At 40.2% G+C, this 19,583-nt stretch overlaps 1 protein-coding gene across 6 annotated transcripts in view; it reads right to left on the bottom strand.

The window, feature by feature from the left end:
• The window catches only part of MAP3K4 (mitogen-activated protein kinase kinase kinase 4), a 379,054-nt gene that overhangs the window by 20,145 nt on the left and 339,326 nt on the right, over positions 1–19,583 (bottom strand). For all 6 annotated transcript variants that reach the window (XM_069234493.1, XM_069234494.1, XM_069234496.1 and 3 more), the window contains 6 exons: positions 9,327–9,397; positions 8,378–8,494; positions 4,496–4,655; positions 3,137–3,259; positions 2,875–2,981; positions 340–519 (listed from right to left, as the gene is read on the bottom strand). In XM_069234493.1, the coding sequence (XP_069090594.1) occupies positions 340–519; positions 2,875–2,981; positions 3,137–3,259; positions 4,496–4,655; positions 8,378–8,494; positions 9,327–9,397 (758 nt within the window). The remainder of the gene's footprint in view (positions 1–339; positions 520–2,874; positions 2,982–3,136; positions 3,260–4,495; positions 4,656–8,377; positions 8,495–9,326; positions 9,398–19,583) is intronic.

Raw genomic sequence — 19,583 nt, 5'->3', positions numbered from 1 at the left:
CCTTTTAGTTGTGTTTTAAAGAAGGGTAGGTGATGAACACTTATAGCTATATTGTTGCAGCCTGTAAGTTAAAATCACATTGTATCTTCTCGACTCTATAAATATAGGTAATGTTTCCAGCAATTTTAAAGCTCTTGTACCACAAACCCCTGTGAACACACCTAGCTTTAACAAAAAAGGCTAACTTACTTTACTGAGAGCTCCAAACAAAAAGACTGTGGTGAACACGTGAAGAAGAGCCTGACACCAAAACACTACATTTGCCCACAGAATCAAATGTGATGTAAGTTTTTGTTTTTAACTGGCTGGAAGTTATTAGAAAAAAAGTGTGTTATATACCTTGACAAACGGATGGTCGAGGAGCTGGCTAGCTGTCCATCGCATCTTTGGCTCACTTTCCAGACAGTGAGAAAGGAAGTCTTTACCCTCTGGGCTGAACTTTTCTGGGATCGGGGGCTTATTCCCCATTCCAACTTTATACATAATTTGGAAGTTATGTTCATATTCATGCCACGGCCTCTGTAAATAAGCAATAAAATACACAGATAACATAAATGCAAAATTTTATGATTTGTCCTCGAACAGTAGACGCTGCATATTACAGCCTAAACATGTTTATTACCACAACAAAGACCAATGAAGAATTTCCTACGATCTGCAAGACCAGGAAAGTTGCAATGTACGTAATGTAGAATGCGAGTTACAAATGTCTTGACAATTTGTAATGTGCACTTTGCAGCTCACTGTGAGGCATAAGGACAAAGGGGGTGAAAGTGGCACCCCTACTACCTTTAGAATCACAGTGCATTGTATTGATGCTCTGTGGCTGTAACTGCAATCATAAACTTGTGATTGGGTAGAGACATACCAAAGAGGATGGTATCTATTTTCAAAGTGAAAGCTGTTCGTAAAAACTTGCGGCTTGATTCAAAAAGGTAAACTTACACTTACACTTGGTATTTACAAGTAGTATCTTTATGAGTGCAGAGTCTCCGCACATAAAAAGATAGGTCTTTTAGGGTGGAGACACCACACTCGTAAAGATACTACTCGTAACTTTGTGAATAGCAAACAATCGTAAACTTACACAAAAGTGTAACTTTACCTTTGAGAATCAGGCCCTTAAATTTTATGAATGTGAGGTGCTGGCCCACGGCCTTCTGAAGAAAGGCTATGTATACTGCAGTTCCTTTCTCTTTATGGGACAGGGGTACAATAACAATTGCAATAGGCTTTCTGAAAATGAAGGAACGGAGGTATACTGTCCCTCTCAGGCTTCGATTCCAGCATTTGCAAGCCATTCTGTAGGAGACACAATCAAAAGTTCTGCATCATTAATTAATATTAATAATTGGGCCAGACTCTGTTATCTTACTGAATACTCAGGTTGCTCTGATGGATTTGTACAACTTTTACAACACAAAATAAAGATCAGATCGCAAAGCAGTTGCTTTTCCAGATCCAACCACTAGATGGTGGAATAATGCACAGCATTGGAATCCAGAAAAGATTCATCTTGCAAAACCTTCGTTTCGTGGCACCAATTATTTTGTTACAGAAGTTATCCTATATTCTGGTTTACGATTCTCTTACACTTCAATGTACAAGGCAAGATTTAAACAACTTGGAAATCAGTACATGGTTTCCATGTCCTCCACTAAAAACTGCAACTAAAAAGGGTGCCTTACAGGAGACCAGTCCAATGTCGCTGGCAGGGGTGTAGCTAAGAATCCGCATTAGTCTCTCTTTCCACTGCCCCTTTAGCACCTCTCTTTTGCCCTTCTTGTTGCATAAGGTATTTTGACATTATATCCCAGCGCGATTGTTAGAAAATCTAAAGCAAAAATCAATCCCCCCTCCCCCAAAATCTTACGCCCCTGGTTGGCATTTATTGTGACTGCAGTTATCCTATTGTAGATCAATGTATACCTTTTATGGGGTTCAGTAACACAGTAGTTAGGTGCACTATATAATTAGTGCTCGGGCTGCCTTTTTGTACTTAAAAAGAGACTCTCATGGAGTCTTCATCTCGGCTACAACTGAGGGAAGAAAAGAACAGCCTCAAGTGAAGCTAAGGTATGCAGAGAGAATCTCTTTGAGCAAGTGATCACTAATATAGCATCAGAACAGGGTTGGTGTTTGTTTCAAGATTCTAATTAAAAAGCCTTGCGACTCTTCTGTATTGTGATTAGCAGTGTTTGGTGGCGGTCTGTAAAACAGCAATAGTATTCTCTGGCAGCTTACTGAAGCTGTACTGAAAGGTTAAGGAACGAAATTTACTACTTCACCTTTTGACAATTAAGTAAAGGAGATAAAGAATCTCCAATGAGGTCTGTGGGCATACCTGCAAGTGAATGGAGTCACAGAAGCACTTCCACAGCCTAACATATTCCAAGTTCCCCATGCGCAGTGGGGATTTTTCACCAAAGTTCTTCCGCGAACACAGTGGGACCAATTTTGGTGAAACGACACAATGCCTTACAACAGCTTGTCAGAATTCAAAGACAATCTGCCCAATTGGGGGCTTTTATTAGAAAATGTAAAATTATTTTTTTCCCAGTGTTTGGGGGATATGGCTATTTTTTAATTTCCAGGAAAACAATGCTCTTCAGTCATTATTTGGAATACTGTTTACAAGGAAGCTTGTCTGAAGTCCATGCCTTAACAATGCTCTGCTGTAACTAATAATGCACAAATCGTGTCTGCTGGAGTGACTACAGATTTTGGCATCAAAGAAACAAATATCAGTAAAAAACACAATTAATTTATAAAGTGTACGAATATAGAGTAATCCAACTTCCAGGCAGAAGTCACATCTTTAACTTGATAAAAGTTATGCAGTCGATATTCAGAAGATATTTCAAAATCACATACCTTGCCAGTAACCATCTCGATCACAACACACCCTAGACTCCAGATGTCTGCAGCGCGGCCATGTCCCTCGCCTTTTGCTCGTGTGATTACCTCTGGAGCCATGTATGCTGTGAAACAATAAACAAGTTCGATGAACTTGCACTTCTGGTCTGCTCACCAACTCAACTTTATTGCTTCATGTCATGTTTTGAAAAAAGCTAAATAATGATACTGGTGCCCATTGACAGAGACAGTGTGATAACCAACACCATCTTCTTCTTACCAGCAGTTCCAAGAGTACTGTTGACTTCTCCTGGCATGGTCTGTGCATTGTTCTTCAACTTGACTGAGCAGCCAAAATCTCCCAATTTAATCAGACCAGATGATGTCAAGAAGATATTGGCTCCTATGAAAAAAAAAAAACAATTTGCAAATTAGAACCACTTAAAAAAACACATGTCAATTAGCGCTTTTAAAGAGCATCACTAATATAACAGGTTACAAATAATAAACAACTGGTCCATTTGAAGACAAAGGATTGATTTACAAACCAAAACAAGCATCTAACATGCAGCAGACATGGAGACTAAAGAGCTCAATTAGAGCCGTGAGCCTACCAGATTTAGAGTCGCCTGCGGTGTTGGCACCTTTTCGGAGAAAATTTCCCGCCAACACAACAGAAGCACTTTCGGGCCAAATACATTACTGGCTGGCCGCCGTTTCATGGCAGCCTGGTAGACAATTCTTGTTTTGTAGAAACAAATCCACAGAACAGGGAGTTGTTTCTGAAAAAGTAAAAAGACCGTCACAGAATCGATGGGAGATATCTTCCAGTATGTGGAAGATATTTTTGCTTTATTAATGCTGCATGGCAAGTTTGGTGGTTGAAAACAAGAGAAAACAGCACAAGAAAGCCTGTCTTTAATAGGCAGTGTCTGGCGCTGTTTAAGTCTCGTGGGCTGCCAGTGGGATGTTTTACATGGCGGAGCCGAAAGATACTCGGCTGTTGGATACTAAGTGGTTTTCCCACTCTTACTGAGGAGAGCAAACGGCTGGGAGATATTTGTGGCAGTTCCCCAGTTGCTGCCAATCTCTGAATGAAGCCCTAAACCTATAAACTATGCAGTTAAAAAGGAAGCGCCTGTTTCCCCCGTTACAAAACCTGTAACCCTTAAAAAATAATAATACACAAGAGTTAAGATCAACACATAGGAATGGGCTATGGTATCAATGCTTTTTACTCTGTAGGCTACAATATCGTTAAATACCTCAATTTTAATCGACTTCGTTTCTGTAACCGAGTTTGGAAGACCATCTTAGAACCTGCATGTATCCAACCAGCACTGCAGGGTTGCCAGTCAAGCCACTGATGGGTCCGAGGAAATACTATTCGAACTGTACAGTGCAAAGAGAATAGCTAAATCCAAGCATTTCAACTAGAAGATAAAATGGTTCCATGTAGGAACACCAGTGTGACTATCAGATATAGCAACAGTCGCACAACTCTCAAACTCTAATTCAAGTAAATGGTTGACCATCAACCAGGGGTTTAAGCTAACACATTGTAAACAAACGTGCTTACTCCATTTACACATGGTTAAGAGGTTCTCATGGAGAAGTTGTTACTTTTAGCATGCTGTACCTTTAATGTCTCGATGCACAATTCCATGCTCATGCAGAACATTGATCGCAATGGTGATCTGCTTCGAGTATAACCGGATGACATGCTCCTGTAAGCCCAGCCTCGACACCTCCTCCAGCGTTCCCTCGTCGCAATACTCCATAAAGATGAACATTTCCTCCTGTAAGACGATCAGAACTCAGATTTATTTAACTGTAATGTCACATTTGCATACTGCTTTATACCCCTAAGAAGGCCATGAAGCTTTCCAATTTTCAACAGATTCTGGGATGCTCTTCAGAGAGTGGTTGAAAGGGTGTTGGACGAAGACTGTCCTGCATGGGAGATGCGGGTGGAGGTGCATGAATAAGTATGGTGCAGCAAGTGCTGAAATACTTACAGATGTAGTGTAGCAGACTGTATGATAAGCAGTTCTTTGTACTAAATATTTAGAGTTAGTTTTTGGTCTAGCTCTTTGTACTACAGAAAACCCCTTTAAAGTCATCGAAACTTGAATGAGTCCACTTTTTTCGTCATAAGGAAGGAGACTTGCTAGCACACGACATGATTTTAGGAATCCTGCTTCGCATGTATTAACATAAAATCACAAAGTATATAGCAAAAACACACCTATTCTGCATGCAGTAAAAACAACCAATGGGGTTTCCACTTGAAAAAAGTTCACCATTCAAATAAAGGCTTCGGAAAGCTCACAGCAAAGACATCCATAAACTCATTCTTTTTTCACCTTTCATTATTTGTGTTTTTACAACTGAATGCTGGTTGTCAAATGCATTTTGTAGGGACTACTGTGTATCTTTACACACTGTAGGACTTCCACAACACACAAATTCAAATAACGGAAAGAGCTAGATGAAGCAGGCATTCCTTGCAGATTCAACATGTCAATAAAGACGTAAATCTGAATGAAACAACAGATTTGAGGATACAAGCAATCCGTACTTACAGGCTACCTTTAGGGGCTCGTGGTAGTTAAGGGTTATTTAAATTTTATTATTTAAAGGGGGCTTACTTTGGAGAGAAACAAAAACTGTTCTCATTACTCAGTCCTGCAACACTAGTAATCACCAACACAAGGCATTCTAGAACGTTACTTGTTTGATGATGTCCACTGGGGTTAAAAGATGTACTGCAACACATTAACTGGACGGTCCCCATAACATATCCAGAATCCAGTTCAGATTTTCAACACGTGTTTTTTTTTTTAAGAAGGTGATTCAAACAATTTTAACATTTTCAGTGTGATTTAATGTAATCATGTTAATTCTAATGTGATTTATGGTCGTACGATTTATGGTTGCAACTGACAATGGGTGCACTGTTAATCCATTTTACCTTACCCTAAATCATTGAATCTGCTACTGGAACAATAAAGGAAAATTTAAGCACGACCTTACGAGTAGTTAGTTTAGACTTTTTCACTTATCAAAGATATCTTTGAGAGGTTCCTCTAGCAGGGCCTATTTGCTTTAAAGATATGGAAACAACCATCTGTGTCCCGATTGTAGCATTTGGCAGCAGTACATATCTAGATGACACACTGCTGCTCTACAGACACCCAACCAACCATTCTGGAGGCAAGCTCATACTAGACACACCCCTTTTGGATTATCTTTTGCATAATTTCCGAGGTGCTCAAGAGATTACACAATGAGAAACCAAAGCACCATTTACTCAGAAACTCCTTGCAACCACTTCCAGTTTGTGCCTGTTACCCACAGTTCTGGCTCGTGAGAAATTATTTAACAGAGCATGTGTAATTTTTAAACACAAAACATACAGAAAAACATAAACTGAGGACAAGATGGAGTTCAGAGTTAACCTTCTAGACATTTCGTAATGAGATCCACACATATTTTTTAATCTCTATGGTGCTTCCATTTCAATTTAGAACATGAAAGTGGTTCACCTCCACACCAAAGAAAGAGGAGCTTAGGTGGTGAGAAGTCGTTTTCCCTTAATTTGGCAAGTGTGGGTTGGTGGTGTAGATGAACTTGTTTCTAAACAGGCTGTCATCCAGTGGTTTTAAAAAGGCAGAACCCAGTCTGGGTCTTGGCAGTGAAAAAATCACAGGCCCGTCACTAAGGTACCAAATATGGGCCCTGATCACAACTTATGTGGTATTTTCCAAAGACCGCCAAAACTGCGGGCAACAAAATACCACCAGTGCTGGCGGTCTTAAGACCACCCTAATATGACTGATCTCTGACTTCTGCCTGAAATCGGGTGGATATCCGAGACCAGTCGTGCTGTGTTGGCGGTCGGCGGTGCAGAGGCGGTACCGCCACACCATTCCAAAAAGAGACCACACATCGTATTACAACCCGTAATACGGTGCAGCGGTGTCCAGATGATGAGGCGCTGCCGGCGGTGGAAGTGCCAGGACCCATCCCCTCCCGGACGACCTCCTCGACAAATGAGTTAAGTGGATTGTCCGACAGGAAGGGTGTGTGTGTTCAAGTGTGTCAGTGCGTGTGTGAATGTTGTGAATGCGGGGGAGTGTTTGTGGGTGCGTGTGTGAGTGACTGTGTGGGGAGGTGGGTGAGTGTCTGGGTGAGTGGATGGGGAGAGCGGGTGAGTGCGTGTATGCGGTGCAGGAGTGTGTGTGAATGTATGTACGCGCATGGGGGAGGGAAAGTGAATGCGTGCATGAGTGTGGTGTTTGTGTATGTTCGTCAGTGTGAATGGGTGTGTATGTCGCGTTTGCGTGGGAGTGTGTCTGTGTGTAGAAGTGTGTGAGTTCATGTGTGCGGATATGTTGGCGTATGTGCGAGTGTATCCTGGTGACAGGAATGCTTATTCCTGTCGCCAGGGTGCAAGACCGCCAGCTTTTTCTGGCTGTGCGACCGCCAGAAAAATGCTGGCAGTCTCCCACCTTGTGATACCACTAGCGGTATCACGCCATCCGCCGTGCTGGATGTGCTCACCTCCGGCCTGGGGGAATGCAGTAATGTGGCAGGACGGGTGGAGGCTCGGTGGTTTGGCTACTGCCAAACTCCTAATTTGGCAGTACTCACCTCCGGCCTGTCGGCGGTGACACCGCCATAGGGGCCCTGGCAGTCTTCGGACTGCCAGGGTCATGATGAGGGCCACAGTCTACAACAGTAACTGGTACTCCTTTAAAGTTGCACAATTAGGATTCATTGTTAAGAAAAAGAAGGCCGTTAAACTTTAACTCTTGGAAGATCTTGATGAAGGTTTCCTGCTTCATGTAGCATAGAGACGAGAATACAAGAGCAAGGTAGCACCAGTCACACCATTACATTATCAAATCTGTTGCACAAGGACAGAACAACGTACTTTAAGGTGTTCAGTTGCTGTAAAAAATCTACGAGCTTCAGCGATTCACATTAGATCATTTGAATGGGTAACTAACCACGAAGATACAAACAAAGAAAATAAAGGATGACAAAACATCTAGTACTTTGGCTGTAAAAACTCTCACCTTTTTTTATTCAAGGAGATCCTATACTAGTTTTCAAAGGAAAGAATGTAGCACAAAAATATAAATTAAACCTAGACAAGTGCATGTGATGCTCTTCCTGGGTCTTCCTGCATCAACCCTCCTTGTCTGCAGGATAATCCCTTGTGCGCACAAATCTTTTTTTTTTTTTTTTTTTTTTACAAGGGCTAAACCAAATAGTATCAGGTGCACATTGTGTATCTTAATTGTGGAATGTAGTCCACAGTGATGAAGAGGTCCACATTAGGTGACAAACCTCACAGGCATATGGGAATTCATGACCATTTCATAAAAACCTGAAACGCACAGCATCTTTGACAGGTTGCAATGCCAAGCATAACAGTGATCAAAGGAAATGGAACACCCTTGTTATATTTCATTTCGTTCAGCCCTAAAGTGAATCACAAGTATGTGCTTACTCTGTGGAGTTCCACTCCGAAATAGCGGACAAGGTTTGGATGTTTTATTCCTTCAAATATTTTCAATTCATCTGCAGTTTCTTTAATGGTTTTGTGGTCGTTTGGCTGAAATCTGATCTAGAGGAGACAACGGAAAAAACACAAATTACTAACTTTGGCAACCATGGAAGATAGTCTTTATAGTGCTACCTTATTAATTCTACCATTTCCTTGGTGACAGGATCTTAGACTCATCGGAAAACATTATAGAGAGTGCATAACCTCTCCAGCACAGGTAACATGCCATGCTGCACTTTACTGTCTTAACTCATTTCTGCTGTTCATATGCAAAACCATGTGGACCCTAGCTGAGCGCTAATGAAGCTGCCTAAAAGTTGTGTGAAAGCACAGAATATATCAAGAAACCCTTGCAAAAGAGATACTGTGTTCAGGTGGAAAAGAATGAACCGGTGTGTGTGTGTGTCACAGATGCACATGGTTATGTACTGGGAGGGCTCAAGCTGGGTTTAAAAGAAGTGGTTACTTGTGTTGTCCTTCCTCAAAAGTGTTTTAAAATGGTGACGGTACTCAGATGAAGAACACCCCTGCCCTCAGCAGGTACTCTGCAGGGCACGCACCACTAGCTTTGCACCCAGGTACAGCCTCATTTCAATTAAATACTGAAATTCAATTAAAGTGTACTACTAGCACCAGTGACCACCCCACTACCTACTATAAATACATTAACTGCGATTATTCCACGTTATGTGAAATTTGTGAAGTGTTTGATGGTGAAACATTGACACAATTTTACGATGTCTTGGAGGAATGACAGCTGCCTTCTACTTTCCCTGGGAATAAAATGTTTATACAAAAGTTATTGAAGAGCCAAAATTAGGCATTTCAATTGAACATACTGCGTGCTGTAGTTTACAGACATACACTTGGGTAGGCCACAACTTATACTCACTTCCTTCATTGCCATTAATTCACCAGTGTCCACGCTGATACAGGTATAGACTTTCCCATACTGACCTTCTCCTGGAAATGACACACAAAACAGTAATTAAATGAAATTTGAAAGCTAAAAATATGATTAGTTATATTTGGAAAAAATATTACAGCTTATTGGAAGAAAAAAACACAGGTTAGCTGCTATTCCATATTTTATTTAAAGACAAGGCAAGAACCACAGCAACAAAAATGTAAGACCCTATTAAACATTTTAACAGACAGCACATAAACAGACACAGACAACACCTCACAATTGCAAAAGCCTCTGTTAAAAACAAGAAAACAAATAAAACCATACAAATATTCACTGAGGAGTAACACTTTGGCCTAGGTTTCATAATTTTTCACCTTTGGACCGGAAGTATTTTCAGTTCGACAGCACTTCATGTTACCTGCTACATGTAGCTGGTTGGTATTCTCGGAATGAAGGACTAACAAACCAACCATTCAGTTGCACCTTCCAGGATCACTCAATGAACAATGTTCACTGAAAGCAAGGTTCTTCTAGTAGTATCAGAGCAGAACTTGGCTTAGACTCATTTGAAGTAGTAATTTTCTCGAATGGCCCACTTGCCCATACATTAATGATTTTAATGCATTTTCACCATAAACAAAGGTTTGCGTTTGCAGGGTTAAAACATAGCAACTCTTAGTTACAGTGCCAAGATCAGCTCTTCTAGAAAACAAAGAACTCATGGCGTGACACACTGACTGGAAACCCCAGGTGACATTTCAGAGTAGTATGGGCTACTTACCCCAAAAGATGTTAAATGTGGATGGTTAAATGAGGTATTAGGTTGAGCAAAGTGTTGAAAGTCAATGTTACTATTAGGAAAAGACACCAATGGAAGATGTTGTCTTTGCAAGGAACAAAAATGATACTGTGCGGGTGACGCTAACAGTTCCAAAAAAATACATATTTTTATAAGCATATATTAAAAAATAAAAATAAAAAAAAACTGTAAACCAATAGGCAAGTGTTCTTTTAAAGGTAAACACGGTTATGCTGCTTACCATGTTAAATGCAGTAGTTCTAGTCCTTTGGCTTCTTCACGTTACCAGTGAATGGGACCCATGTGCCAGAAGAATAAAGGACCTGAAACTGTGTATACTGATGTAAGGTATTTGAGGCAAGGAGTGCACACGCGACCCCATTGCTCCCCTCTCCCATGCTATTCCTGCATTGCTTAAGTCTCACTTCAAACTGTGTAGCAGACATCTAAAAAAAATCCATTAATACTCATAGTGGAGTCTGGGATCAGGGTGGATGTTGGAAATGTGAAAGAGTTCACTGGCTTTGATGTTCAGAATTTAGATGGTGTGTAAACTCTCATTACTCTAGGATTTGGATGCTTCACGTTCACAACTTTCGAGAAAAGATTACCATCTAGAAAATGGTGAACTTAAGCAATCAGAATGCGGCAAAGTGTTTTCGCAAAGATGAAGCTCCTCCTTTGAACTACCTCTGAAACGTTACAGAATGCGAGTTGAGCAGCCTACTTGGACGTCCCCCAAGCTCCTAGGGCTGTGCTACTAAAACTGCAAGGGACCTAATCATACGTGTTGTGGCATAAGTAAAGCATACACATGACGCTTGCTTCTTGAATGTCGTAGCAGTGGGAAACAAAAGGAATGGGCCATACGTGTCTGAGAGCTGTTCCATTATAGGTGCCAAATGCTCCAAAAAACATTAAGTGAACCACTGGTGCAATCGATTTAGTGTCTTTTATTCAGATTGTGCATGGCTTCTTCCGTGCAGTGCAGACATGAGGCTTTTGTTATTAATAATGGGAGTCAGAGCTCAAAGCTCCTAGCTGGTTTGGGAATGCGAAAGGACATAAGGTTGGGTAAGAAGGGCAGGCTTGTGTACGCTGAAGCCTATCAGGAAAGTTCTTTGGTCTACAGACTCATCTATCATTGGAAATGACTGCTTATAAATATATTTCCATGTACAAGAATAAGAACATAAAATGTCCACTTTCCAGAATAGGCTTTGGTAACGTGTTGAAAATAATATTCAGCTTTAATCCACTGAGAACATTTGAATCTGCTCGAGGGAACCACTGAATAAGTCGGCAAAGAAAAACAGTAGTTTCACTGTTGGGACAAGTACCAGTCAAAAAATCTGCACGATCATTAATCTAAATTCCAGTGTCGGTGTATTAGTAATGAACAACATCACACTATCAACAAGTTAAAATGAGTTAGAGTGACAGTCTAGATATAATAACTAAATATGTGAAAACATTCATAATTTTGCAATGCAATGTAGAAGGATGTTACCTTATTGACTGTATCACCACCAGATTTAGATTACCAGGGGTTTAGTCTGCATAACTCTAATTACTTATAAGCCATTAATAGAGTTTTGTGCTAGAATATAGGAGTGGAGTTGTGTTACCTTTCTCAGATACAAAAAACTGACATCCAGGAAACTGTGGATATCATGTTACAGCCAAAGTCAGGAGATCAAAGCATTACAATCTGAATTTTTAGCTGCAATCAAAACTTTCACTTTAGTAACTGAAGTTCTTTTACAAGCTTTCCTATAGTAAACACTCGAGGCAAAATGAATCTCCTCTGTAGTACCAACTTCTGCTGATAAGAGATACAAATGTTACGCATTCCTGAGTTGATGTTTTTGTCATTGCCAAGGTGGGTCGTTTAAGGCAAAACGCCAGTTGCTAAGAAGCTATGGAGGAGTTGTTCGTCAGTTTCTACTTCAATGGGCCATTAAGATGTCTGTTGGGTTCAATGGCCCCGATGTTCTTCACACCTAAAAATCTCAGTAGACTGGACTTGTCTTCCAATTAGAACGTATTTGTAGTGTACCCTTTACCAGAACAACCTCAGGCAGAAAACTGTGAACTCATTAAGCATGGGTCTTGTCTACCTTCAACGAGAGCCACCAATTCTCAAAAGTGTTTGAGTGGAGAGTACAACTTCAACTAATCTGCTGTAATTTTGTTGGGAATAAGTACAAGTGTAAATGTTTAAATAATTTAGACCGTATTACAAATTGTTGGGAATCATGGCCATATCATCTGGGGTGGACAGTGTACTTCACTTAAGAGCTTTAAAAAGATGTGAAGTTGTGAGGGTACAGAGGTCACAACATACCCTTCACACAGGGCCAGAGACCACGGTTTGCTCAATTCCAAATTTACAAAAAAACAATATGAAAGCCCACTACTGGCAATACATAAACCAAGGATGGCAGGTGGGCACTAGTAAGAGAGATAAGCCTACAGGAGAAAGATTGGTGAATTGCCAAAGGTTTAGTTATTAATGTTTATCTTATCCTTTTTTTATAAAACTTGAGATGAGAAATGTCCACCAAGAGCAGAATGGAAGAAAGTGAAAGCTTAAGCAAGGCTACCATTTTAATGATTGATTATGAATGACGTGAATTCCTATTCTAACTGAACATCAGCTTTCCATCTGACCCAGTATCCAAATAGTGGAATTTATATAATGCAGGTGTACTGGTCCAGAGGGCTGCCCAACACCTCTATAAGAAAAGAGGGCATTTCTTGGAAATTGCCTTTATTTAAGTGGAGACGGCTTTCCCATCCCCTGACATCCCTCACCGCCCCTCTCCTGGAGCGTTAACTCCTAACCAGTGATAGCAATGCCAGTGGTAATTTTAAGTTTTCCTGCCAGGTGCCTTTCAACCATATATCATAATCAATTAAGTGGTTGTCATTCGAATCCATGGTCTGGTGAAGGTAAAATCTCACAGCACATTACACAACGAGTGTTCAATCTCTTCTATTGCAAACAAGTCAAGGAATGAATACTAGGGACGTGTATTTATATAAAATCTGATAATCTTAGATAAAGGATGAGTGTGAAAAAAGCATATGGTGCAGAGGCACTGCTGGCTCAACAGGCTTACACGCAGGTTACTAGAAAGGATCTTTCCCAATCAAAGGCACTAAGACCGTAAAAGACATCCCATAATTCAGTATGGGCTAACTTACTGCAAGCATTTTACATGTTTAACCATAGTTTACAGGGCTTTTTAATGGACCCTTTACAGTGATGTGGGGGAGACGCCCTTGGTACCATCAATAATGGTTTTTTAAAAAGGCAACAAGCTTAGGATTTTGAATTAAGGTTTCTTTTTTAGGTTTCATAGAAAGCAGAACTGATTTTCCTGAACGGATATAAGCAGTTTTTGTTTCTACTGCAGTCATCAATAATGTTGCAGATCATTAAGAAGGAAATAAATATCAGCAAGATGTTCCCTGACTTGTCACTGACGCAGGCCCAAATGCTGTTTACTCTCAGACGTTGTGGGCTGTGACAAAGTGGTCAACTTGAGGGAAACTCTAAGTGTTGAAGATCTATCAGGAAGCCTCGGTGTTCAACTCCACTGTGTATGATAGAGCTTGCCTTATTAGCAGTCTCAAAATCTTGTGTGCGCGCTCGCGCGCACACACACACACTTACCCACTCACACCTATATGGATAACGACAAGTTAGATACTGTGGCAGGCTACTGCTTTTTATGGTAATATCATGACTAATGTTTTATAAATGTATATTCTGTCTTTATGGAGATATTGTAATTCTATTAATTATATAGCTCTTCTCTGATGAGGCGCTTCAGCGTGTTTCAGTGAGTAGCACACAAAGTGGATTACTGGTGGATTAGTATAGGGAAATATAAGCTGTTAAATCGAGCGGTGGACATGTGAGTTTGTTAGTTGGATTGATTAGGATAAAGGAGGAGACAGAGTAGGGAAGAGTCTAGAAAGTGTTATTTGGGAGATCATAGTACTAAAATAAGTTTTGAGATGAGTCAAAGGAGAGATAGAGGAGGGAAGAGTCTAGAAAGGGTCACTAGGGAGATCACAGTAGTAAAATGAGGTTTGGGATGAGTCAAAGGAGGGCCAGAGGAGGGAAGAGTGTATAAAGTGTTATTCTGGAGATCATAGTTGTAAAATGAGGTTTGGGGAGGTAGAGGATATATTGAAAGAGGTACAGGGTGAGACAGAGTAGTGAACTGGAGAGAGTTGAAGGTTTTTTTATATGAGGGTTTTAGGTCTGGTGGTGATCTTTGACGTTTCCCTCCTATGACTTTTACAAGACACAAACTTGGGATATCTGTAACTATCAATTGATACATTTATTTCCTGTAAAGGAGAGTATGTGGAACTTTATTTCTGAACAAGGTCATCAGGCAATCTGGCACTCTGGATGAACCAGGCTGACGCAGTGCTGTGGCCAAGGCCGTGGGACCAGATTGCTTTAATCCTTTGAATCTTCTAATGGCTGACCCCCTGTGGAGTGTGTCCAAACCATGCTGCTAGGTGTACACTGGATCCAAATAAGCCTGTTCTTCACACATGGAGAGGCAGAAATTTCCAACTGATGAAAGTGTGTTGCTCCTTCTGACATGGGTTGGAAAGCAACGTGGATACCACAAACAACCAAAAATGTGGAGTTGTACTTTGATAACACCGTCTACAATGCAAGCCACAAAATGTCTAATTATCTTCTCAGAGGAGAAATTAAAAGTAGGCCTAAGCAATGCCATGTTTGAAGAATAATATTTGCACAAAATTGCTCATGGTAAATCTCTCCAATGAGATAAACTACCTCAGTTACCAGATGTCTCAGATGAGTTGTAAACCTCTTAAAACTATAAACAAGTTTCAGCCTACTGACTTAGCAAGATGACTCAGAGGTAGCGGGAGAGATATGATGCTATTCTTGTAAGGTGAATGTTCTAATTCCTGAAGGACATGGTTCTTACCTGCACTAGCAATTACTGCAAAGTTGGATGGAAGGGTGGAAAAGCTTCTTCTGGGTCAGTACCCAAGTACGGGCACTTGAGCTTAAAGAAGCATCAAGTCAAGCGGGGAGATTCAAGATCAGGGATTGAGGGTTTAATAAACTAAAAGACAACCTAGTTGCAGTGCTTTAGACAACACCACATTTGGGCCGTGGTTAGAAAAAAACATGGAGCTGTCTTTTTTTACCATCATTTTGCCTGTATCATTGCTTAGTAAATATCCTGGGATATCTGTGTTGTTTCCAAACACCAGACAAAACAGCCTAGACTAGCAATAAAGAAAAGCATGCCTGAATAACTGTATATGTATCTTTCACAAATGAACTATAGGTTTTATCTGTCTGTAGAACGCGAAAAGAGAATGGCAAACTTGGATTGATCACCTGCTACCATTTTTTAGTCTTAATTGCAATTTTCATCGCTCCAGATCAAGTGTGGAGGACAAAGATACTTGAAATTGGCCTTTACAGTTTGGATTGGATGTACGAAGGGAGAGCCTAATGTTTAAACAGTATCTTCAATTTTTGTAACTTCAGTCTGCGTAAAAAAAACACTAGCACCATTTGCAAACTGTTTATGTAGCCACCTTCTGGTAGAGTAAGTACAGTTAAAAGTCCAATATGTTCCCTCTTCTCGTGTGCCTGGGCTGCTTTTCACCCTAGAATTCATGAAACAACCTTTCATTTGTAGCCTTTGCAGTGACTGCTAATTTCACAAACTGGAGATGAGGCTGAGATGCCATGCATATGTTTTCCCTATTTTGGTGTTTCTTTATGGCACTTGGGAACATTATTAAGTACGTGTTCGGTAAGTACACTTTATTATACCGGAAGGTAAGTCTTGCCGTCAAAGTGGGCAGAGGAACTTTTGTTGACGCTGGTTTAGGGCATGTAAAGCACAACCAGGGCAGCCCTACTTACTAAGACCTTGGGCCATACAATATTTATCTCAAACAGTGGTTCTTATCCACCAGTGTATGTATCTTTGATAAAGAGAAATGGAGTAATTGCATTAACGATTTGTTTATAGAATAACTGAAAGGAAATCACTCTTTTGATTAAGAAGACCAACTCCTCCGGTAATTCAGTAAGAATTATATTTACAGAAAATGCATCAAAACTTAGTGTGTGGAAAGTTAAGTCAATGTGCCCAAAACAAACTGAAACCCACAAAACCATAGTACAAAAATCAACAACATTCGCCACATTTCAAATCTAGGTTTGCTATATTCTGAACAGAAGTGACCTAAATTAACCAATCGTCCATATATATAATCCAGTTAATTACAAAGGGTTACATTGTTAGGTTCACTCAATTACAGTCATCAGCTTTTCAACACTTTGGGGACGAGGGGTCTCATCAGGACGGACATATAGTTAGGAAAGCTACAACAGAGACAACAGGTTAAGGAGGGGTAGACGTATGAGGAATAATTATCTTAAATATTGATGAGCCTCCATCAATCACACTATTAGCATTATCTGCTTCCTTCCTTCACTGTAATTAGTTACTCTTATTATTATTGGTTACACAGCATTTGGACAGTCCTTCTATTGGGCTAATTCCACTGGGAATGTATTGTGGAGACATTAATTGGGGGTAAGCCGCTTCCTCTTCCAACTCTCACTGCGATTGATAGTCTGGTCTTGATCTTTGCAATCCCTAATCTACTTTTTTTACTCTTTGTGCAGTGTCAAGGCCCCTCGTGAGATTGTTTTTGACTATACACTATGTGGTGATTTCCCATGGGTGTTGGTCCTTTTTCAATTAGGTGTGTGTGTCTTCCGGTATTCTGTTTGCATGGGCTACCTATTCTTACATATTTGATGAGCCATACTCCACACAAAACGTCTGAAGTTCTTGCAGATGGGGAGTATGTCTGAGGGAGCTACAAAAACACTAAGAGTGCAAGAACATTATTTTGTGATTGAATGGACAAAAAACAAAACACTGGTACAAAAGCAACTGAAAAAAACAAGATATGGTATCCAGTGTTCACCAAATGGTGGAAAACCTGAAAATGATTTTTGAGGCACCCAAGTTAGGTATGGCCAAGAGATGGTCTGAAGGGAAGTCCCTTACACCTATTGGCCACTAGTCTTCACTCTATCTACTTGCATATTCCTCACCACATGAATGCTTTCAAGCACTAGTCTGAATCTGTGAACTTCACAACATCTCCCTAGTGTGACAGGAGGCATTGCATACCTCCAGCCATGGTTACAGGACCTCCATCGGATGGGCTATGACAGAGCAATAAAAGAAGCAACCTTGCCTCCTGATGCAGACAGGCGTCATGGGGATCTGAGATCGACATCTTTTCTGTTTAAGGCAGTAATGACACCACCTGAAGTATGTGACTTTAATGGAGACATTGCCTCAATAGTACACTGTAAAAAGAATAATTATTAGGGGAGAAAATGTTAGAATAGAGAGAAGGTCTGGGTCTGAATCCAAGGTGCAAAAAAAAAAAAAAAAAAAGAAATGCAAATGAAGTCAGCACCCAGCATGGCATCTTCTATGGCACAATGACGTTACATCCTAAGGAGGGCCTGGAGACATTACTAGAGCCATGCAATGCCACAAATTGGCACTGGGGGAGCTATAGGAAAGTTTCTGGGCCTGGGATTATTTGTAGGTAAAGTATCCCGCACGAACTTAGCTAAATAGGATTCTGTATATAGGGGCACTACACTTCTGTTTTGGGGGATAAGCTTATTCTATAAACAGTTTGAAAGCCCCCATTATAGCTGTCAAGTAAGCTAAATAATCTATAGTCTGTTCTATTGCTTTTACTGGGCAATGTCACAAAGATTCGTAACACAACTACTTCACTATTTTTGCTATGAAATAGCCACTGATGCAGCTCTATTACACTACAGGACAGAGGATCACAAATTCTACAGGTTAATGTCAATTAAAATTTGAGGGCTGTGGGATGGAGAGAATCTTGAATCTTGCCATGACATCCACTTAAGCAATCTCTGCAGGACATTTATGAACAATATTTGAACATGTTTAAATCTATTTTAAAAAAAAACCTTTCAGTAAAGATACTTACTAAAAGGCTAAAATGTATAAAACGTACTATGTTATTTTTGTAGAAAATATTTTGTTTTTTATTGAATGTTATTGTACTTGTGGGACTAGAAAATAAGGCTAAAAAACATAACTCCATCTTCCATCTATATCCCTTCTGCCAGACAGTACCAACAATACCTGGATTTAAAAAGAACAACCTACTATGCTAAGCACAGCAAACCAAGGAAGTCTGGTATTTTCAAGGTCGTTTATCTTTAAAAAACAAAATTTGACTTTCCAGAAAAAAGACCTGGTGAAACTACTATGTAATTCTATTGCACATGCAGCTCGCCTTCGGGTGGCTATATGGTTCTAAATATCATCAGGCTATTGAATCGATTTGCAACAGGATACAAGTAATTACTACATGCCTATCACAGCCTTCGTTTTTATGTCGGGTTGAAAGTGCCATTTTCAATACTTATTGTTAATTCAGGTATAGTGTGTGTACAGAAGATGAAACAATTGAGACCAGAATTGATTGCAGGCTTTTAACCAACTGAACTGCATGATTTTGATGTCAGCAGAATATGGAAGGGGAGAGGTAAGTAGATCCAACATTTCTGGGATCCGGTATTGCACTGTGGACCGTTAGACCGACACAAATAACAATCTGAAAATGTGCAGTATTACAAAAACCACTGTGAGGATCCCAGTGTCATGCTGCTGGAACCACTCACGCAATTCTTGACTTTGTGAACACAAAATGATTAAAGTAGGTGCAGTTTGTCTCAGCTGTCTTGATTTGAACGGCGGAAATACAAAGACCAATTCTTATTAAACTAAAGGTAGCCATTTAGATGATTCAAAGTGCTGGTTCAGCTAGTCCCTTTAACAGTCTTCAACCAATCGGAATTGGTGTGCCATGGTACTGGCCATCCTAAAGCAACATTGGACTATCCTATTCTACATGCAGGCAGTATTTGGAATCTTACTCCTTTTATGGCCTTTACACAATAGATATCAAATGTTATTCCTCTGGCTGTAAACGGCAATATATTTATAAACACAACATTATAATGCCTGAATTTAAAACATGGGCTCTGGAAAAACTACTTAAGATTCTTGAAAATGCACTAGATCACGTGTGCCATCGTAATGAGCTCCTACTTGTAAAGTGTAAGACCTATCAACCTTAGGGTGGTCTGATGGCATATATTTCGCCTTCCTCTTCCATTTTTGCCGATCTCGTTTTTGCTGGCCTTAGGTCTCTTTTCATTTTACCGCTGCTAGCCAGTGCTAAAATGCATGCACTCATTCCTTAAAACATGGTAATGTTTGCTTTTCCCCAATTGGCATATTTAATTTATTTACTTGTAAGGCCCTAGT

The sequence above is a fragment of the Pleurodeles waltl genome, chromosome 5 (assembly GCF_031143425.1).
Source record: "Pleurodeles waltl isolate 20211129_DDA chromosome 5, aPleWal1.hap1.20221129, whole genome shotgun sequence".
Taxonomy (NCBI): Eukaryota; Metazoa; Chordata; class Amphibia; order Caudata; family Salamandridae; genus Pleurodeles; species Pleurodeles waltl.
This window is presented reverse-complemented; position numbering and strand designations above follow the sequence as displayed.